Raw genomic sequence first — 23,473 nt, forward strand, 5'->3', positions numbered from 1 at the left:
AAAATCACAATCTTCGGCAATCTTTCATCCTTCATCCGCAGAGCGTGTCCTAGCCATCTCAACCTTTCTCTCATTATAGCTCTAGAGAGGGGGATATATATATATATATATATATATATATATATATATATATATATATATATACAAGCCCCCCCGCGCGCGTAAGTCGTTACGCGCCATAATAGTTACGCGCCATTGTAGTTGTGTCCCTATGTCCCACCTGTGAATATAGATAGATATATATATATATATATATATATATATATATATATATATATATATATATATATATATATATATATATATATATATATATATATATATATATATATATATATATGGTTTTAACTACGTAAAACTTGCGAATATACATCATTCTTTGCTGTCCCATGCATATAAATAGATTGTCAGGTTTACCGACTCTTGAACATGCAACATATAATGGTCCATGGGAAAACAATCTGTATTCAGATCTATACCTCATGATTCTAATGATTGCCCTTGAGCTTTGTTGATGGTGATTGCTAATCGACCATTCCCTGTCCCGGTGTCCCGGTCGTCATTTACATCCCCCTGTTTCCCCCGGTGTCCCCGTTGTAGTTGTGTCCCTGTGTCCCGGTCGTCATTTATATTCCCTGTGTCCCGGTCGTCATTTGTATCCCGGTGTCCCGGTCTGTATATACATTCGTTTTTTAGTTTTGTTTTTCTCCTTTATTTTTTTCCTTTTTTTTCTTTTTTAGCTTATTTAGATTTTTAGATTTTTTAGTTTTTTTATTAGTTTTTATTTTTTTTTTCTTTTTAGTTTTTTTGTCCCGGTCGTCATTTATATCCCCCTGTTTCCCCCGGTGTCCCCGTTGTAGTTGTGTCCCTGTGTCCCGGTCGTCATTTATATTCCCTGTGTCCCGGTCGTCATTTGTATCCCGGTGTACCGGTCTGTATATACATTCGTTTTTTAGTTTTGTTTTTCTCCTTTATTTTTTTCCTTTTTTTTTCTTTTTTAGTTTATTTAGATTTTTAGATTTTTTAGTTTCTTTATTAGTTTTTATTTTTTTTTTCTTTTTAGTTTTTTTGTAGTTTTTAACTTCTTTTTAGTTTTGTTAATTTTTTTTTTACTTATGTCCTGGTCGTCATTTATACTCCCTGTGTCCCGGTGCTTTGTTGATTGCTAATCGAACATTCCTTTTGTCCTGGTCGCTTTCTCTTTGAGTGTCGTCATTTATTTTTTTCTTTTTTAGTTCTTTTAGTTTTTACCTTTTTTAGTTTTTTTTAGTTTTTTAGATGAAAATTTTTTTTAGTTTTTTCCTTTTTTTCTTTTTAGTTTTTTATTGGTTTTTACCTTTATGTTAGCTTATTTTTCAGTTTTTTCCTTTTTTTTTAGTTTTTTTTTATTTTTCATTTTTTTTAGTTTTTTACCTTTTTTTAGTTTTTTTAGTTTTTTTAGTTTTTTTAGTTTTTTAGCTTTTTTACTTTTTTTATTAGTTTTTAGTTTTTTTGTAGTTTTTGCCTTTTTTTAGTTTTTTCAGTTTTTTTTTAGTTTTTTATTGGTTTTTACCTTTATTTTAGCTTATTTTTCAGTTTTTTCCTTTTTTTTAGTATTTTTTAGTTTTTAGTTTTTTTAGTTTTTTACCTTTTTTTAGTTTTTTTAGTTTTTTAGCTTTTTTATTTTTTTTTATTAGTTTTTAGTTTTTTTTGTAGTTTTTGCCTTTTTTTAGTTTTTTCAGTTTTGACGTCACCTGATCCAGTTTTTTCAGTTGACGTCACCTGATCCACGATCCACAGATCCACAGACAACTTATTTTTATATATATAGATAGTTTTTTTTTTTTTACTTATGTCCTGGTCGTCATTTATACTCCCTGTGTCCCGGTGCTTTGTTGATTGCTAATCGAACATTCCTTTTGTCCTGGTCGCTTTCTCTTTGAGTTTCGTCATTTATTTTTTTCTTTTTTAGTTCTTTTAGTTTTTACCTTTTTTAGTTTTTTTTAGTTTTTTAGATGAAAATTTTTTTTAGTTTTTTCCTTTTTTTCTTTTTAGTTTTTTATTGGTTTTTACCTTTATTTTAGCTTATTTTTCAGTTCTTTCCTTTTTTTTATTTTTTTTTATTTTTTTTTAGTTTTTTACCTTTTTTTAGTTTTTTTAGTTTTTTTAGTTTTTTAGCTTTTTTACTTTTTTTATTAGTTTTTAGTTTTTTTTTGTAGTTTTTGCCTTTTTTTAGTTTTTTCAGTTTTTTTTTTTAGTTTTTTATTGGTTTTTACCTTTATTTTAGCTTATTTTTCAGTTTTTTCCTTTTTTTTTAGTTTTTTTTAGTTTTTAGTTTTTTTCGTTTTTTACCTTTTTTTTAGTTTTTTTAGTTTTTTTAGTTTTTTAGCTTTTTTATTTTTTTTATTAGTTTTTAGTTTTTTTTGTAGTTTTTGCCTTTTTTTAGTTTTTTTAGTTTTTTAGCTTTTTTATTAGTTTTTAGTTTTTTTTGTAGTTTTTGCCTTTTTTTAGTTTTTTTAGTTTTTTAGCTTTTTTATTTTTTTTATTAGTTTTTAGTTTTTTTTGTAGTTTTTGCCTTTTTTAGTTTTTTCAGTTTTGACGTCACCTGATCCAGTTTTTTCAGGTGACGTCACCTGATCCATCCACAGACAGACAGACAGACAACTTATTTTTATATATATAGATATATATATATATATATATATATATATATATATATATATATATATATATATATATATATATATATATATATATATATATATATATATATATATACATATATATATATATATATATATATATATATATATATATATATATATATATATATACATATATATATATATATATATATATATATATATATATATATATATATATATATACATATATATATATATATATATATATATATATATATATATATATATTTTCTCGAAGTGTTGCTGCGCAAAAGTTAAACTTAGATTTAAAGTGTTGGGTTTGAATGGTGTTAGCTTTCCCCAGATTTAGAGTAACCTGTTTGTATGAAAAGCAAAGAGAAATTAAATATAAAAAGAAGTTCTCTCAAATGAAAGTGAATTGTGATATTAAAACTCCATTATTTTATTGTCTTTCGAGCACATTTTTAAGCCTTTCGCCTAATTTATCAATTTTTCTGTTTCATCCCCCTCCCCTGCAAAAATTGCGTGTGCGTGTCTTCTGCTCCCCATTACTTCCGCCGCTTAGTTACATTGTATCCTCTCTTATAGATACGCTTCTAGGGGAAATTAAAAATAACCTTTCACTTGGATTCGCTACAATTTGTATTTAGATTTGAAAAAAAAAGTAATTCCTGTCCAATTTTTAGAATACCATCCCGTCTTGATTCCAAATAGTGTGCAAGTAATATTAGGTTGGGTCTATTTTCTTTGCTAGGTTACAGAACTTTATTACCAAATATTCGTTACTAAAGATTAATTAGCTTTTATTTTTATTTTTTTCATAGTGTGGGAATTTCGGTGGATCAAAATGAAAAAAATGTAATAAAAACCTGTACATTTTTTCCTTCCCACATAAAACTTTGTATAATCAAAAGTTTATTTTCGGAAAATAAAGCACTTTAGCTCCAAACTAGAGATAATCCAAAGGTTATGACGAATTGAATAATTAATTTTTCTCTCATAACATTTTTATCTTTTTAGTCAAATATGTTTTATCTGTTGTGTTTTTAGTTTTCATTTAACTCTTAATTTTTTGTTCTTTGAAGGCTAGTCTTTTATTTAGTCCCCTTTTTACATCATGTAGACAACTTGACGACTTTCCTTGTCTTTCTTTTTTACCTTTTTCTTTCTTTCTGCTCTGTTTTACTGAAGAAATTTACCTAGTTGGTTTTATTCCTAGATGTTTTTCCCCATTTAGTATTAACAATTACAGTATGACTCAGGGGCTGATTTAAAGCAAAATCTTGTGGAAGGCCCAATGTGACAAGGGCACCAATGAGCAAAATCTTGGGAAGGGCATTGTGACAAAGGTGCCAATAATTGACCAAATTGACAAATTCATTCTAAAAAAAGAGTGAAAAAAAGAAAAAAAATCAGTGAAAGAGGGCGTAATAAAAAATATCGGGTCGGGGCGTCCCCTCACCCTTTTGACCTGGATTCACTATTGGTATGACTTCTCCAAAATCAAAACAGACTAGGTAGATAACGTATAAGATTTTTATCAGTGTTGGTGTTTTAGAATGAATTTGTGAATGAACGAATTTTGTGAATGAACGAATTTTGTGAATGAATGAATGGTTTGTGAATGAATTTGTGAATGAATGAACTTTAGAATGAATGGTTTTTCAGCTTCTTGATTGCAGGTCTGACTTTAATATTTCAACATAGAAGCCAAAAATTTAGAAAAAACTATCATTTTCACTGTCATTTCCACTTGGCTTTTGAAAATTGGCTCTAACTTTGACCCTCCCCCAGGGATTTAGACGAATTTACGCCACTGGGAGGATGTTGTAAGGAAAGATCTAAGGGACACAGGAACTTCCTGAGAGGGTGTAAAGAGGGAGGTTTTGAATATATTAGGATGCAGGAGAAGCTTGCATATATGTGTTGGCCTCAGGCGGCTTGGCGCTGCAGTGAATGGCTAGTAATAGTGGTAGTTATTTCATTGATTTTAAATCTATTCCTTCCACACTTAAGAAATAAAACCGCTGGTCAAATCAAAACTATCAGCCCAGATGATTTTAGGCTAATACATCAAAAGAATTGGATTTTTATGCGGATTCAAAATAAATAAAATCGTTAGGTTTAATGTTACACATGAAAAGGTACAAGCCCAAGTAAATTTGCCTGATTTCCTGGAAAAGGGAGAAAACACCCCTAAAAAGTCAAGAATGATAAGATTCACACATCAGTGAATTCTTCTGTGGAGTTTTCAATCTTCCATCTAAAAAGTTTGTTTTATTTTTTTCCAGAATAAAGATCACGGATGCGTATTTGTCTGTTGTTTTTGTAGTTTTTTTCCTAGGGTGATCATATTAAACCAATGTTCTGAGATGGTTCATTCAACTGGATATTAAAATTTATAATGTCCTTCTTAAGTGACAAAAAAGAATGGTCATAAACTAGCCCCCTGTCACCTGAATTTTCCCCGAAAGAAATCCGATCAAAATTTTGCCATTTTGTTCAGCATAGTAAAAAGGTCTAGTAACTATGCATATTGGGATAATTTGACGCCCCCCAGAGCCCAGTGGGAGAGAATTGTGAGCTATTAAATTTTCCAATTGTTTACATGTAGTTTTTTTTTTTACAGGATTTTCTGCAAGGGAGGTCTCACTCGGAAAGAATTTTCCATGAGGAGGAAAATTTATAGGGAAGACTTTCAATAGGAAATCTTAAACGGGGAATGGAGAGAATATTCCGGAAGAATTGCCCAGGAAATTTTTTAGCTGGGAGGGTATTGTCTGGGTATTTTCGCCGTGGTGCACGAATTTTCCGCGGGAGAAATTTACAATAGAGAACTTTCCAGGGGGTGAATTTGTCATTCGGTGGGAGATTTTCTGGGAAATTTTTCTTACAGAGGGGGGATTTCCAATATGGTGTAAGAATGGTCAGAAATTAAATAAAAGCCATTTTTTATAATGAAAGTAAGGAAAATTTTCCAGAAAAATTGTCTGCAGGAAATTTCCAGGGGAAAAGTTTAAGTGAGGGGGTTATTGTTCGGGGGAATTTTCTGGGGTAATTCTCTGTGGGAGGAATTTTCCGTTGGGGGGATTTTCCATGAAGGAGGAGGTGAATTTCTTGGAATTATCTGAATAAGGATAAGATTAAACACAAAAACAAGTTTCTCTCAGCTGAAAGTAAAGGGCAGCATTGCAACTTAAAACGAGCTGAAATTTTTCCGTATATGAGTGGGGCCATACGCTCCTCAATTCTTTGCTTTATAGGCTAAATTTTCGGCGACTCTTGAAACACATGGGCCGTTTATTTGAAACAAGAAGCTTTTTTAAAGTACTAAAATGCTTTTTTCATTGTTACACTGGACTAAAACCGGGTAAATTTTATTGGCTTGTTAACCAGACTGAAACTAAAACTTAACTAGAAAGTTAGTATGCATTTTTTGTATGAATTAGCCTGAATAAAAAAAAAGTTTTTTAAGTGAAAGTAAGGAGTAACATTAAAACTCAAAACGAATAACTCAAACGGGCATGTTTTCCGAACGGAGGACACTCAGATCCCAAAAGCCATTTTGCATTGGCACCCAAACGGAAGTCGAAGACGGGGAAGACCTCGTAACACTTTGCGTTGGACATACCGGTCTGATGGGGGCAACCCTTCAAATATGGAATAATTTCAGTTCTTTTTTGGTTTTAATGTTGCCCCTTATTTTCAGTTAAAAAACTTGCTTTTTTTATTTAATTTCTGTTCGTTTTCCTAAGAATGAAGGTAAATCTGGCTCATCCTTTATTAAAAATCCCCCCCCCCCTTCACGGAAAACTACTCTTTGAAACTTTCAGCCAACTTAAAGTATAACCCCCCCTCCTCGTCCAGTTCCCTCCAGACAGTTGTATCCTCGCTAACAATCCCTTTTCACCGTAAAATTTATTGTTGACGATTCAGAATGAAAAATTATCCTTAGCATACTTCAATTTTAAAAGGACTTTAATCTCTAATTGGTTTTTCAATCGTTGCATAAATGCCCCCTCCCGTAGAATTTTTCTGGAAATCAAAAATTGCGGCAAATAGCCCCTGGATATCTCCTCTAGAACATCTCCACATGCAAAATAGAGTTGGAAAAGAAAATGTAAGACAGTTAAAAGAATTTCGCATTGGATTTCTGTCAAATCCACCCATTGTAAAATTTTGGTGGAAAATTAACCCCCCCCCCCCGGAATATTCCCTCCCCAAGGAAGATTGTCTCAATGGAAATCTACTCCAAGCGCAAAGTCCCTCTGAAAAATGTATTCATACTTCCCGGTAACCAATACTATACGTAAACAATGGGCAATTTTCGTAACTTACAGGCTTTAGGACTATGGGGGGTCACTTAACCCCTAAAGACATATTGGTTTTATCTTTAAACTAGACTGAACAAAACGGCTATCTCAAAATTTGATCAGATAGCTTTGGGAAACAAATGGGCGTGTGAGGGGGCAGTTACCCTCCAATCTTTTTTGTCACTTAAAAAGGGTACTATAACTTTTAACTTCCATTTGAATGCACCCTCTCCTGATCTTCCTGGACCATTATTTCAACACGATCACTCTTGGGGGGAAAAATAAAACAAAAAACAAATAAACACTCATCCATGATCTGTCTTCTTCCAAAAATAACAAAATTCCATATTTTTGTATAGAAGAGCTTGAAACTTCTAAAACTGTTTCTCAGGTAAGCTGAATCTGATGGAGTGATTTTTATCAAGATTCGTTGACTTTCAGGGGGTGTTTTCCCCTATTTCAAAAGACAGGCAAATTTTCCCAGGCTCGTGACTTTTGATGGATAGAACCAAACTTAATGAATCTTATATATTTGGAATCAGCGTAATAATCTGATTCTTTTGGTGTATCAAATAATATCAAAATTCCGTTTTTTACCGTTTCGGTTACTTTTGAACAGAGTTGCTCCTTACTTGAAGTTTGTTACCTCAAACTGGTTGACAATTCGCACAAGAAGCTGAAGGTCTACAAAATCAGAGCAGAGAATGCACACCTATTTTTGATCGAATAATTTTGGAAGCCAAAATTCAGAAGTTTTGGCTTCATTTAATCCACTATAGTACTGAAGTCGACTCATTTAACGAATATCAACTGTTCTAACTATACTAACTGAACGATAGTTGACTCAAGGTTGTCAAATGAGCACATTTTGTGTCAAAAGGACATATGCCAATATGCCGGAACAGAATGACATAAAAAGGCAAAAAAGTGACACATTTTAGAAATTTGGGACACAAGGGCAAAAAGGGACAAATTTTTAGAATTTGTGACGTAAAACATAAGCATTTCCATACTTGATATATATTTTGGTTTAAAAAAAATCACTTTTCACGAAAGTAGCGCTTTTTCTCAGTTTTTTTTCTCAGTGGTTTTTCTTTAGCATCCAGGTTTTGCCAGAAATGTCGCAAGTAAAGGATTTTCTTCGGAGTCAGGGATTTCCTGCTTTCACACTATATGAATGTTTTATATGTAATATTTCATTTTCATTATATTTTATGTTAACTGGTCCCTTTTAATGAGGCTTACAAAGCATTTTTTGGTCAATAATACAACTGGTGACAACAAAATTATGGGTAGTTTTTTAGATTTGAAGATGGACTTATTTTAGTCAAAATTGACACATTTTTGGATGCTCAGGCGACACAACCATCGACCACAAAATTGGTAACCCTGAGTTGGTTTATAGAATGGTTCATAATAAGTATTCCTTTTTAGTTGTGAAGTTGCCGACAGAATTGCCGCGTATGTTACAGTTAATGGACGGAAAGAGAAAATAGATGACTATTGTGGAATAATCAAACCCAAAGAACTGATGTCCAACGGTGCAACAATAACTATAGACTTCTTCAGCCTGGGAAGCTCAAAAGGAGGGAGGGGTTTTAGTGCCAAATTTGCTTTTGTTGAAAGTAAGTATCTTACACTCTGTAGTTTCTTAGAGCTACAAAGCGGAAACAATTCCTCTAGTTTAATAGATCTTTAGCAGACCAGACAACAAATATTGGTGAACTTATGTTTAGAAAAACAAGGTAAGTTCAATTTCCTGTAGGTGGAAATTCTTGTAAAGAAAATATTGATAAATCACTATCTAAGCCTTAACAAAATTCACATATTTCATATTCATCATTCAATTTGAATATTTCATATTCAAAATTCACATTCATCACTGTGTCAGCAGCGGACTTTTTGGCTCAGAGCCTAAGAACCACAACATGCAACCCAAAAACTTAGTTGGAATAACAGAAAATACGCAAAAAGTGGTTGAAAAGCCTCAAAAAGTGGAAAAACCTAAAGAGGAAGAAAAACCTCAAGAAATACAAAAGCATCAAGAAGCAAAAAAGCCTAAAGAAGCAGAAAAACCTAAAGAAGAAAAAGAGCCTAAGGAATTAGAATCAACCAAAATAGAATAGCAAGAGGAACCAGAAAAGGGAAGAAAGCATGGAAGAGGAAAAGGAAGAATGATAACAATTTTCTGCTACTTGATTGCCAATGTGTTCCCGTCAGTGAAAGTGTTACTAATGACTTTATAATCACATTCTTCCTCCCTACCAGAATGAATTGGGAATTTAATACCATAAGACCTATTTACAATTAGATTTTACTAATAACAGGATTTAGCAAAGTCCCAATTTGAGCCAAGAAGAATTTTTCATTGAATTTTTTTCCACAGGTCGATTGCTCAGTTGCTTCATAAGAAGCAGTGAAGTCCAATCATGATTGAGAAATATAGTTTTCAACGTTATAAACTTGTAATGTGTTATATACTAACTTTTTATGGAAGGTATTCACCTATGTAAGTGACATGACAATTAACAACAATCTGTAACAATCAACAATCGATCAGTGTAACAGTATTTCACTTTGCCAAAATAGTATATATAGCTTACACATTGGAAGTAAGGGCAGAAGAGACTCAGTGTTCAAAGTTATGAATAAAATTAGCCTAAGTGTCGTTATAACAAGCTATAAATACACCTCTTATCTGTGCCAAAGTGCAAACCATGTAAATAAAACACCTACAATTGTCATTAGACTAATACTGAAAATAGAGATAAATAATCACTGTTCAAAATAAGTATATCCAATCAATTTATTATTGACTGGAACTAACCAGCCCCCCTATACATTATATACATGTATATATACATTATATACATATATACATTATATATCATGTATATACAGTGAGATCAAGGGACATATGTCATGCAACTTATTGCTTAGTGTATGGTCTTTCAAAGGAATATCCAGATTTATTCACAGACAATTTCTTTCGTAATGATTTAGCATATCTTTATTTCTTAGATCTAGTAAAATTTTGAGCAAGGTAGATTAAAATTTGCTCATTTGTGTGATAAAAAAGATAAATTATTTCTGCTTAGTCATTATAACTGATTGTTTAACAGACATGTTGATGTCAGGTTTGTTGCTGATACTAATGCATTGTCTCTAGATTTTATAGTGTTTTAATTGTCCAAGCCACACTTGGGCAAATCCTTACCAAAAGGAAGCTTCCTTGAAAAGTTGTTCCAGACGATTGCCCGATAAAATAGGTACTATACAGTATGTCAAGAGTGTTGTCAACACTTGGAGATAAATTGCTACAGTTTTATCTGATAAATTGTACACAAAATATTATTTGTGGTGCCACTTTTTCCATTCTATGTCAGTTTTCCTTTAACAAACAAATTTACAAGAATAAACCAGAAAGGAAGAAAAAAAATTTCATTCGTATCCTCATCCTTGATCAGAAAGCAATTTTGAACGCCGTGTGATGATTACTTTAAATTTGGTGGAGATTTTTTTTTTTTTTAGCCTTTGCGGTCAACAAAAATCCTTATACTGTCTTGTCGACTCTATTTCTGAAATATGATAAACGACGTAAAAGCCTTATACGTTAGTTCTTTTTTTTTAACTGAAAATTCTTTTGTTTTGCACAGGATTTGTTTCTGTTTTGCAATTTTCTGTTCCAATATTAACCCATATTTGTAATTAACAATCTTTCGATGCAAATTGTTGCACTCGTAGTAGTTCTATGGCAAGTTAATAAAAGAACTCGCTTAATGTAAATTTGCAATTTAATAAATGAAATTGGGTGCTGGTAAGTAAAAAACCAAAAAACACCTGTTTGGCCAATAGTAGAGAATATTTTGATACGAGGTTGCGAGGATGTGGGGTTCTGCTCCGGGGAGTTTTTGGTTCGAGAATTTTGTGGATAAGGAGTTTCATATTGCAAAGTTGTTTGGGCGATAAGTAATTTAGCAAAGCGCTTTAAGGAGGGGGTGTATATTGGTTGCGGAGCTATGTAAATAGGGAATTAATCGATGAGAAAAATTTGATGGAAATTCGTAGGAGTGAAGAATTTTTATGGGCAATAGAGGTACGAGAGCTGGTAGGGTCCTATGGGTGATTGAGTTGTGCATATGTAAAAAATGTGGTTAAAAATGATCAAAACACACCCACAAATTATCTGTGGTAGTACACTATTCACACCCTTTGTAGAAAATGAATTTTCGTAACTAAGTAAGGCATGTAAGACAGAGTACTCGCTTTCCATAATACCCGCTCCAATTGAGACTTTACTCACAGTCAAAAAGCTAATCATTTGAAAATTAACTAAAAACTAGACTGCCTACGAACATTCTTACATAGATATTCCTGAATATTAATGAATTCTGCACAAACCATGCGGATTTGCAGTCGCGTCTCAAAACCAAGTAAATGAGCACAATTTTGACATACTTTTGAGTTTTTATATCATTTCAAACAATTTGGTCATAGTTTTCCTGTATAATAGCCAAATAAAAAGCTTCTGTCAACACTTTTTTTTCACTTTGTTTTACAATTATTTGACATTTGCTTCAGTGTACAAGTTAATTCTTTGGGAAGTTGTGTTATTGAGACCCGGAAACTTTTTGCCCTTCTCAATATTACTGTCTAAGTTGTCCAAGTCTTTCATGTCATGGTAGAGGGAAAAGAACTTTTAGCTTTGTCATAAGTATGTGTTAGTTTTTGACAACTTCACAGCTATATAAAGACCATTCCTTTAGTTCAGGAACGGGTAAAAATTGTCTTTGAAGGGGCAGAATTTAAAATTTATTGCTAATTGGGGCTAAATAGGTTTCACATACTCATCTAAAATTCACGACAAATTGCGAATGAATAAATAACATTTCATTACTTATCTAACATTCACGCTGTATTACAAAATTCGAATAAAATTTATTTTGTTTTCTATTTGATACTGGTTTGTTTTATCAATGTATGTATGTTTAGATACATAAATAGATATATCTGTGCATTTCAAAGCCAAGGGGCAATATGCACCAAAAATATTTTTCCTTTATAATAGTCAAATACAAAACTTCTATCAATAAGTTTTTTCTTTTCACTTTGTTTTACTGTCATTTGACATTTGATTCAATGTACAAGTTAATTTTTGAGAAATTGTATTATTGAGACCGGCAAACTTTTGGCCCTTTTCAACGTTACTATCTAAATTGTCTAAGTCTTTGATTTTATGGTATCAGGTGTAGGAAGTATCGTATATGGTATGTGGCAGGTGTATGGTTATGGTGTAGGAAGATGGGAAGAACTTTTGGCTTTGCCATATGTATGTATATTTGCATTTAGCTTTGCATGTGCTAATTTTGGGCATCTTTACAAATCATTGCTTTATTTTTGGAGGGCAAACAATTTCTTTGGAGGGCCAGATTGTAATTTCATTGCTCACTGAAGCTGAAAGTATTTTATATACTTAACTAAAATTTACGAAAATTTTACGATGAATGATAGCATATAAACTTATATTACTTATTTAACATTCACACTGTATTAAAAAACAAAATTACATTTATTTTGTTTTTATTTGGCATTTTCTTATCAATGTATGTTTGATATATAAAAAGGTCAGTGCATCTCAAAAGCCTAAGGGTCATATGCACAAAACATATATAAAAACGGGGAAATAGCCAACCGAAAAAATTACAAACCACACTAAAACAGAACAGAAGGGGAACTTTGTATATTTTAAAATCCATAACAGAAGTCTCTGAGTAGAGAATAAGACCTGTTTCGTTTTACGATCTTATGACACAGCCCCAAACAGGCTTCAGCTGCAGCGCCTTTTATTAAGGAGTGTTAGGCGAAAACTGCTTTCTCCTTCTTCTAATTTTTACTAACTCATGTTATTTTCTTTATCTTTCGTTGGTATCCACTATTATTTTAGTGACTACCTCGGTCAGCTTCCACATTATAGCTTTCATACAACTTTCCATGTTAAAACCAAAGTCAAGCCATGCGTTGTTTTGCGTTTTTGCGATTGAACGAAAATACAGTTACCAAGGAAATATTCGAGAAAACCGTGGGAGATATACGGAGATATATTATCCGACCGAATTAACTTCGATTAGCGTAAGTTTGTAAGAGATTTTTGAGTAGGGGCCGTATAGTATGCTCTGGTTAGTAATATACAACAAGCCATAGTTGCCCACCCGGGCCTTAGTTTCAGCCTTTATAATTTTTGCCACATCTCTTGTTAGTAATCGTCCATGTTTTCCTGAAAAGAAAAAGAAGCCATACTTAAGTGTTGCCAACCTCTACTATTTCAATTTTTTCTCTTTCTTTAAACTCTTTTTTAACAATTTCTTTGGGTTTTTGCAAAATGTAAAAATTACTTATTTTTCCTATGAAACCTGTTCATAAAAATTCTAAGAATGGAAATAAAAATTTTGACTTTGATGCACGCTTAATATCATTGGCTTCGTTCTTCAAAAGAATTCTATTCAATAAAATTTGTTTCTTGAATTTTCTCAGATCTTCACTTTATCTTATTTTACCTTAGACTCCTCTTAGAAATGGAAACAAAAAAAACAAAACAATTGAAACTGTATAAGCTGGGAAACCTTTTTCGACATAAATCGTCATGTTGGGAATTTCTCACGCTGTGTCCTGAATAAACACTTTGTTGGCTCGTTAATTAAGATGCTTTTAAAAAGCCTAAGGGATGAATTGGACTTTAATGGACATTGTGGTAAAACAAGTTGTTGCGATGTTCACCATATTATGTTGGAAGGGCATGTTGGACAATTGGTTGGCAACTTGCCAAATCAGATGATATAACCTAATATGATAATTTTTTTAAACTAAAAGGCAATGGTTTATACAAAACTGCACAAAAATATTCAAATTATAAACAAAAGCACACCTTTAAATCCAAGTGATTTTAGTATCATCTCTGGAGTGCCAAGCTTAAAATCATATAAGGTCTACCACTGAAATCTCCATGATAAAAAAAAACAATACGCTGGGGGTTCTAAAGTCCATTCTTGATTACCCGCTTTCACAATCGCCATTGCAAATGGAAAAAAGGGTTTTTGAAAAACCACCAAGTGAAAAAAACTCATTTAAAATAAAGTTTATTTTCCCTTCCGTGACAGAAGCTATTTTCCATTTCATCATTAAAAATAATTACGTGTCAGATTCTCGAAAAATTACGAGAAAGTGTCTTATTTTTTTCTTTTTCTCCCCAGAACTAGCCGGTCACTTGAACATCGTAGGGGTGCTGGAATTGCTAACCATTTGAGGATCTTGGAATTTGTGTTTTATATTCCCCATCCCGTAAAGGTGTGCGTTAACTGGTTATGGTTATGTTACATAGCATACAGCATACTTCACTCAAAGTTCGAAATACAAGAACGGTTGTTGCATTGGTACTGAACCCTCGTCTAACGGAACCCTAAGCAACTGAACCTTTGTGTAACATAACTCTCGTGCAACTTAACCACCGTGCAACTGAACACCTGTGTAACTGAACTTTTATGCAACTGAAGCCTCATGCAACTGAACCCTCGTGTAACTGAACCCTCGCGCACCTGGGCCCCCTTTAAATCCTCGTGCAACTCTACCCCCATAGTCAGTTTTTCAGTGTCTTACAAGTATGATGCAATATCGTACGATAGAGAGCAAGATAATGAGGAGGTGGCAACCCATCATATACGAAACAATTTCTGTTCATTTTGAGTTTTAATGTTGCTCCTTACTTACAGTTAAAAAAAAACTTGTGCTATTCATTTGATTTCTGATCGTATTTAAATAGCACCGGTAAATTTGGCTCATCTCCATGAAATATACCCCACCCTCACGGGAAACCCCTGCGTAAGAATTTCATTCAATGTAGAGTGTACACACCGCCCTCAGTAAAATCCCCTCTAGAGGGCTCTATCCTCTCTAAAATTCCCCCTGTAAATTTTTTTTTGTGGACAATTTAGCCTGAAAACTTATCCTTAGCATACGTTCATTCGAAAAAGATGTTAGTTTTTAGTCGATTTCTCAATCACTCGGGAAATCTCCCCTTCCATGGAAATTTTCTCGGAAGTCAAACCATAGCCCCTTGGTAATTCCCCTGGAACATTTCCACGTGAAAAATTGAGTTGGCAAAGAAAATGTAAGACGAGTAAAAAAAAAAAATTGAACAGGAATTGTTTCAAATTCGTCCTCGGAAAGCTCCCTTCCCAAAGAATATCTTCCCTATGGAAATCCATTCCATAAACAAAATTGTCCTACATTAGAGACTATACCCCATCAAAGCATAAGCCAGACCAAAGAAAAAGCTATTTAAGATGTTAGGGATAACGTCAAAATTCGACGACCTACCCTCCTCCCCATTCAGACATTCTAAAGCATAGTAATTATAGTATTAAACCAAGTACAGGGAGAGAAATCAAAATTTGTCATTTAAATTGAGAATGGATAAGTCCAACTTGAATGGAGCAGTCACTAAGTTTGCCATGCGCGAAAAAAGACGGGTAAGCAGCATCCTGAAAGAGAAGCGTTTCTATTGGCCGCTAATGACGAAAATAGTTGCAATCATGGCCCTACTGGTTCTTTGTTTTTGTTGAAATTTAGTTTAGTTGACCGAAATTGGCTATATACAGTGTTGCCAACAGCGGTACAATTGTACCATTTTGGTACATTTCACCTCTAAAGGTACATTCTGGTGCAATCGCAAATTTCCTGGTATATTTTACAAAATAGGGTACAATAAGATTTGACTGGACGTCAGAACGTAGCGTGCGGAGGGAATTGTAGTTTCTTTTGTTTTCTCTTCTATAGTTTTAAGTTTTCTTTTATACATTTATTTAAGTGCCTGTTGTAGACCTCTTGTGGTCAGAATATAGCGTGAAGCAGCACAGCCATCTGTACGGTAAGTATAAAATAGGTGGAAGGCGTCAAAAAATCGGAAATTTAACTCAAAAGAAAGGGGAGGTTTATCGCGATGTGTTTATCTAATCAATGGAAACCACTGAGCCTAGATAATTGAGTAATGTATCCATACAACAAAATAAAATACATGGACTTCGTGCCAAGAGGCACTGGAACAAATTATACCCATATGAAGGAGCAATAGGCTTAGTCATATACAAATCCTCAAGGTTCAAATTGTGGGAGCCATGGGTCGCCTAGAAACATTTTTTGGAATGAAAATCATATGCTGTAAATATTTTTTTCAATCAGATTATGCCATTTCCTTGAAACAGGACACAGTGCCCAAACATTATAAATAGGAGTGTAATGTTATGGTGCCTCAATATTGTTCGGTTGCAATATCTAAAAACGAGAGTTTGTGTATGACTGGATAGGCTACAAAAAGTCGATCGGAAAGCACAAAACCTGAACATAGGTATATTTTTTTTTTTTAATCCAAGTAGTTCCTATCCTATGACTCTAGATTTTGTTGCTTGACAATTAATAAATTTCCTTCTAAAACTCATGAAGCTCCACTTTGTTATGTATGTTTGATGGTGGATCCTATCCTGTAAGTTCAATCTGCCATCACATAACTTTTTTGTGGAGATTTTGTGGAAGGGGCCATATCACATGCTTAACATAGTTGTAAAAATAGTACCTAGGCTAGGCAAATCGTGATTTTTGTGGGAAAACTCTGTAGGCCCACTATAGTCTATGGAATGTATTGAAGGAATTATGCTTACATGGTAATAAAAGAACATTGTTGCTCTTGATTTCTCGTTTTTTAGATAGCACCAATCGAATTCTGTTTTGGGAGTATTCCAGTCAATCACAAAGCCCTGATTTTTGGATACTCTATGGCAAATTCTGGGTATATCTAGTATTTGACATAGCCTTTGCATAAAGCTGGATACCCTATGCCAAACGCCGGATAGCTATTGCTACCCTAACCCTGACCTACATCACTACAGATGAATTATGATTATTTGATTTCTGAGCTTCACTCAAATCATCAATATTTTATTGGGTCCCAGTATCCAGCATTCGGCATAGACGATAGAAATACCCAACATTGTTCTCAGCTAGTACAAACATTCTTTTAAAATAGAATTGAAAATTGGGGGGTATGACAACGAAACTCTTGCCTGAATAGACACAAAATATACAAGGACTTTATCCCTCATTTATCTTCAGACCCCTCAGTTTATCTAAAGTAGGAGCGGACCAAGCTTAACAAGGTGAAAGGAATCAGTCAAGAATTAAGCCAAACAGGCTGACTTCTGTCATACCTTAGTAAGAAAAATAAAGATACCACCTTGATCCTCCACTGATTGTTATGACTGATGCATATGGGCATTCAGGTCCAATTTCACAATGTAACTAACTGCTTACACAAACCGAAACAATGAAGTTAATATAACCTAAATAACATTGGTCATGTTTCAAAGTGTCATTTCAATTGGAAACAGAAAATTTGTCTAGGAATGAATTTTTGTGATATGGGGGGGGGTCACTAACTCTCAATTTAGGGAAAGTCTATGTCAAATGCTGGGTACATCTATCATCTATGTCAAATGCTGGATACCAGGACCCAATAAAATATTGATGATTTGATTTAAGCTCACACTGTTTTCCGTTCTTGGGTGAATTCATGATGAAAATGCTGATCCTACCTCATTTATCTGCTTGCTGTGAGAGAGATTTCCTGCTGTTAATCTCAACAAGACCAAGTTGAGAAACAAACTTGGCTTTACTACCCTGAATGCTCTTCTGGGTGCTAAGAGAGTTGTTACCAAAGACTGGAAGCCCCTAATGAGCATGGTGACACACCATAACTGGAGAAGAACTGGAAGAGGATATAAGAAATCTGCTGCTGCAAGTGACGATACAATTTCTGATTCAGATGTACCATACAGGCTTTCGATTGCAGTTTATGTCCACCGGTCGATCTCTCCGCGTTTTCCTTACAGTTCTTGTTTCTTGTTTTTTAGTATTTTTTTTTTATCTGGAATAAATCGAAGTTCCTCAGATGTACTTAATTGATTGTGTTTTGTATGTTGTACTGAAATTTGAGTCTATATTTGGAAATTTCAGTTCAGTTTTGAAAGTATAAAACTAAGGTTGTTGACTGTTTGTTACTGAATTGAAATTCTGTTATTTGGTGGAGTGACGCCAAAATTTTCTCCGCAGGGTAAAAGAGATCTCCCAAATATCTTTGAAAGCAGATATTGATACTTTTTTCTCTTTATTATGATGTAGTTTTCCGACCGTCCGAGTGTTGCGGAATTTTGCGTGTTGCGCTAAAAAATAGACATGCTACAATATTTCGATCAGTCGTACAGTTTAGGGCGTTTTGCAGTACATTTTCTTCCAAAGCTTTGGCAATGCTGGCAATATAGGTAGAAAATGTGAACGAAGCGAGAAGCAAATTTCAGCTTTTAACTAGTGCTAATTATAACTTACTCGTAGGCCTTGAGTGGAGTTTAGTGACACAGGGCTTGATATAAATAGGGTTTAGTTAAAGGAGGGCTCAGTTGAACAAGGGTTCGGTTAAATGGGGTTTATTTCCACGGAAGTTCAGTTGCACTAGGGTTCAGTTCCATGGAGGCTCAGATACACGGTAGTTTATTTAAAGGGGGTTTCAGTTGCGCCTGGAATCAGATTCACTATGGTTCTTGGCCTGGTTTTCAGTTATACACTCATCCTATCGTATATAACTTTTGCTCTTTAAATGCATTTGAATGTACGACATTCACATGAAAAAAATGCTTTTTTTTTAAAAGATATGGCTATAAATTGCAAACAGCCGAAGAGTGCATGTCCTGCCAATCACCAATTAAAGCATTTATGTGCCCCACCGGTTGGGCTTGTGCCCCATTTTGGTAATCGCGGCAGTAAACTGTTATTTTGGAAGATGTTTTTTTCTCATTTACTTTTTGAAACAATGACTTTTTTCTTAAAAGACATTCAAAGTCCCAGGATTCTTTAAGAACAGCTCCTTCTTGGGAATTTATCTCTCAGTGAATTAGATCTTTTTAAGCCCTGAAAGCGTTGAACCATAACTATTAGTTATAGTTTTCAAACGATATGATAGGCAAATTTCTTATGAGATTTAAAATCAATACTAACCAAAAAGTGTTTGCGAGTAATAGTAATTGTGTTTATTACTGATTCTACTATGAATTCCCAAGGTTGTCCTTCTCCAGAGAATAGTCAAGTCATTTACATGAACTTGGAAACCTTTTACAATACCAAAAAAACTTCATGCAACATATCGGTTATTATTGGAAAACTGAGGAACATCAGTCTGGATATCTTCATAGGACTTACTTATTTGTATTTGGTTGTGATTCAGAAAAAATGGTTTTTTTAAATTTTTAGGCTTGGATTTAAGTCTAAGAAATTAAAACCTTAATTAATGTAGTATATAAAGGAAAAGCCAAAAGAAAAAGAGAAAATATAAAGAAGACCCATTGGATTTTAGTACACAACTGAAATGGTTTTCTTAATAAGTTATTTTCTATCAATACTTTGACTGGCATTGAAAATTATGTTGCATTTTGGATGCTTAGACGCAAAAAATCCATAAATTTTACATAACAAAAAATCTAAAAATAATTGAATGAGTAAATTATTTCAAGTTCTGATTCTAATATACTGTCAATATATACACTGTATATATTATATATACTATAATATATATATATATATATATTACAATATATACAATATAATACACTGCCAAAATAAGAATCTCTTCCTTACGTAATCAAACAGTTCGTGGTAACAAACTATAAGTAAGGAGTTACCCAGCTCAATAGGAATTGAAGCTCTAAAAAACAGAATTTTGATACCGACAGATTCTGTCTAAAAACAGAATTTTGATACCGATAGATTACACCAAAAGAATCCGATTTTTATGCTGATTTCAGATGTGTAAGTTTTATTAAGTTTATTCTTATCCATCAAAAGTTGCAAGCATTACAACATTTGTCTTATTTTTGAAAAAAGGATAAACACCCCCTAAAATTAATAAAATCGTAATAAAAATCACACCATCAGATTCAACGTATCAGAGAACCCTATTGTAGAGGTTTCAATTACAAATCTTTGAATTTTGTAAGTTTTGCCAGAAGAAAGATCACGGATGCGTGTTTTTTTGTGTGTTTTTTTTTCTCAGAGGTGATCGTATAGATCCTGTGGTCCTATAATATCGCAGCAGGGCTCCTTCCAAAGTATATTAATAGTTCTAGTGTCTTTTTTAAGTGACCAAAAATTGGAGGGCAACTAGGCCCCCTCCCACACTCATTTTTCCCCACAGTCACCTGATCAAAATTTTGAAATAGCCATTTTGTTCAGCATAGTCGAAAAATCTAATAGCTACTTTGTTGAGGATGACTTGATTCCCCAAAGTCCTCGGGGGAAGGGCTGCAAGCTATGAACTTTGCCCGCTGTTTACGTATAGTATTGGCTATTGGGAAGTATACAGACGTTTTCAGAGGGGATTTTTCGTGGAATGGAAAGAGACGCGGTTAACTGGAAGGATCTCTCTCTGGAGAAATTTTTCTTGGGGGAAGGGCATTTTCTATGAAAAGCCGAAATTATTCAAGAAAGATCAGGAATTAAACAAAAAAAACAATTTTCTTCTTACTGAAAGTAAGGAGCAGCATTAAAACTTAAAACGAATAGAAATTATTACATAAAAGGCTCACCCCCTAGTCAATACCTCGCTCTTTACGCTAAAGTTTTCTAGTACTTTCTAAAGAGCTGTTTATTCTAACCCAACAGCCCTTGTGATTCAGGGGTCATTCTGAAAGGATTGGAACAAAATTTTAACTTCAGCATAAAGAGCGAGGTATTGACTAGGGGGGATGAGCCTCCTCGTATGCGTATTAATCTCTGTTCGTTTTAAATTTTAATGTTGCGCCTTACTTTCAGTTGAAAAACACTTGTTTTTATTTAATTAAGCTTATAAAGTGTCTTTGAGTTACTTTCTATACAAATATAGTAAAATAAGTTTATAAAGATATGCAGTTATGAGCCAAATTTTCAGTTTTATAATTTTGAACTGAATGTTATTTCGTTGTTTTTTTTCTAGGAGAAGGGTACTAAACATATGTCTAAAAAGTTTAATAATTCACGTAACTAAAAAAGACTTGACCCATCAAATCTTTTTCTTCTTTTTTAATTTTTCTTTGTTAAGAGTTTTACTTTACTTATATCTAATTTCATTTGAACATATCTTTATTTTAACTAAAATACTATATTTTTTCTCGACAAATTTATGCTTTGTTATGTTATTGTTTTTGTGATTAATATGTAATTTTCAAAGACTTTCTTGCATGGCCTTTTCGGATAAATTAAGTCTTTATATCAGTATATCCACTATTCAAAGATACATTTAAAAACTTAGTATCTTAGGTTTTATTTTAACTGATTTGCATATTTTATCTTCAGATTTCGGCATCACAGTCGGTGAACAGCTCATAACCCACCCTTGCCTGTTTCGCTTCAATAGTACCGATAATTCCCGAAATGGTTCCTTTTGGAGTCCAAATTTTCCAGGTTTTTATCCAAGATCAACTGAATGTCATTACTTATTTTATGGAAGACCTGGGGAGAAAGTTCGGATCACCTTTGATACTTTTGATGTAGAAGGATTCCCTCCGTGAGTATCTTAGTCTCTTATTTCTTTTATGGGTCCCTTTTTCCAAGTTCAAAGAAGTTCGGCAATAAGACAAAGTGACATAAAGCTTCCTTTTATTTTCCTTTTACTGAGGACACACTTTGAGTGCAGAAAAGGTGCACTGTTGAACAACAAGGATCGGGTATGTGATATATTGAAGTAATAGAATGGTTTTAAAACTTTTGATTGAATAGTTTAGGGACATCATTTAGGGAGGGTTAGAGAACCTCTTACAATCTTTTACCGCCAAATATAACATGGAAAAATGAACACAAATTAAATAAACGAACAAGTGTTTAAAGGAAAGTAAAGAGCGAAAGTGAAGTTAAAACAAACATAAATTTTTCTGAGTGTGAGGAAGAATTGCTCTTTCTCTCTATTTGGAGAGCAGTGTGATAAAAGTGGCTTTTTTTCACTATGCCTTAAGAATGGGAATCTGTCTTTATTTGATTTTGCTTTCAACATTTGAACTTTCAGTTTGAGATTTCGAAAGACAATGGATAAATAAGACCCAAAAAATCACCAACGGGCTTTATTTTCAAAAATATTTCAGCTAATCACAAGTTAAACTTTGATGTAAAGAACGGTGTGTTGAAGGGGTGACAGCCCTCCTCAAATGCAGAATAATTTCTTTTTGCTTTAGGCTTAGTGTCACTATTACTCTTCTTAGACAAATATTGTCCTTTTGTTTAATAACAAGCAAAAATCTGATGAGGTATCATGAGCAGCACAATAGCGCTGCCTAAGTAAAGAACGAAGATTTTTTTTTTCTCCAAGACACTTTGCATAGAAGGATTGTTGCGGAAACTCTGGAAGAAGCTTATTTGACTAAAAAATTATTAGATTCTAATTTGATTGCAGGGTGACCAGCTCCCCTCCTTCGCCCCTTTGTTCCCCAAACACATCAAATTAATTAGTGAGTGAAAATTATGAGATAGCCATTTTGTTCAGCATAGTCGACAGGTCCAATAATTACGATTCCGGGGATGTAAACTTCCCAAAACCCTCGGGTTAAAGACTGTAAACTATGTAACTCAAAGTCTACATATTGCATTTGTTTCTGGGAAATGGCGGCATGTTTAAACTTTGGTGTTCAAAAGGGCCACTGGCATTCATGTAAAGTTTTTAGAGAGTGTTTAGGGTAGTGTTGATCTGAATCTGAATACGTTATGAACATACAAGTGGTCGAAAGGGCGTAACTCTGAACAGAATAAGGGTATTAAGTTGAAACTTTCAGAGAATTATGAGGGGGACGATAAATAGACCAAAATTGCAATATTTGCACACTACTACTACTATTATTGCTACCACAGATAATCCTACTATCATTCTGCTACTACAGCTACTGCTTTTGTACATCTGTAGGTACTAATACTAAGGCTGGGTATATTGATGTGAAAAATTGAGGAAATATTGAGGGGAATATTGAACTAAATAAAAAATACGGTATATCAGTAATAATTTAGGAACGGCTTAGCATATCAAACTGAAACTTTTAGGGCATGATTGAGGGGGATATTTCCTGAACAAAATGCAACATGTGCATTCTACTGCTTCTTCATCTACTTCTGTTACTATTAATACTAATACAATTACTCCTACTATTACTACTAATGCTATTACTACTACTCCTATATCTACTACTACTATGATACTAGTGGTACTAAGACTAAGGATATGAAGATAAAAGTTTAAGAGAATATTGAGGGGAAATTTGAACTAAATCAAAACCCACTATTTTCAAGCAAGTAGTTAAAAGAGTGTTTCTCAGGAATGGCTTAAGTTGTAACTTCCAGGGCATGCTTTGGGGGAAGATCAGTTGACCAAAAAAGCAATATGCTGAGGGTCACTTTCGCTTATATTGA

General features: G+C 33.4%; 1 protein-coding gene across 2 annotated transcripts in view; it reads left to right on the forward strand.

The window, feature by feature from the left end:
- LOC136043753 (suppressor of lurcher protein 1-like) overlaps positions 1-23,473 on the forward strand; it is an 840,975-nt gene that overhangs the window by 679,040 nt on the left and 138,462 nt on the right. For both annotated transcript variants that reach the window (XM_065728675.1, XM_065728680.1), the window contains 2 exons: positions 8,393-8,583; positions 21,380-21,590. In XM_065728675.1, the coding sequence (XP_065584747.1) occupies positions 8,393-8,583; positions 21,380-21,590 (402 nt within the window). The remainder of the gene's footprint in view (positions 1-8,392; positions 8,584-21,379; positions 21,591-23,473) is intronic.

Source organism: Artemia franciscana, chromosome 2 (assembly GCF_032884065.1).
Source record: "Artemia franciscana chromosome 2, ASM3288406v1, whole genome shotgun sequence".
Classification (NCBI taxonomy): Eukaryota; Metazoa; Arthropoda; class Branchiopoda; order Anostraca; family Artemiidae; genus Artemia; species Artemia franciscana.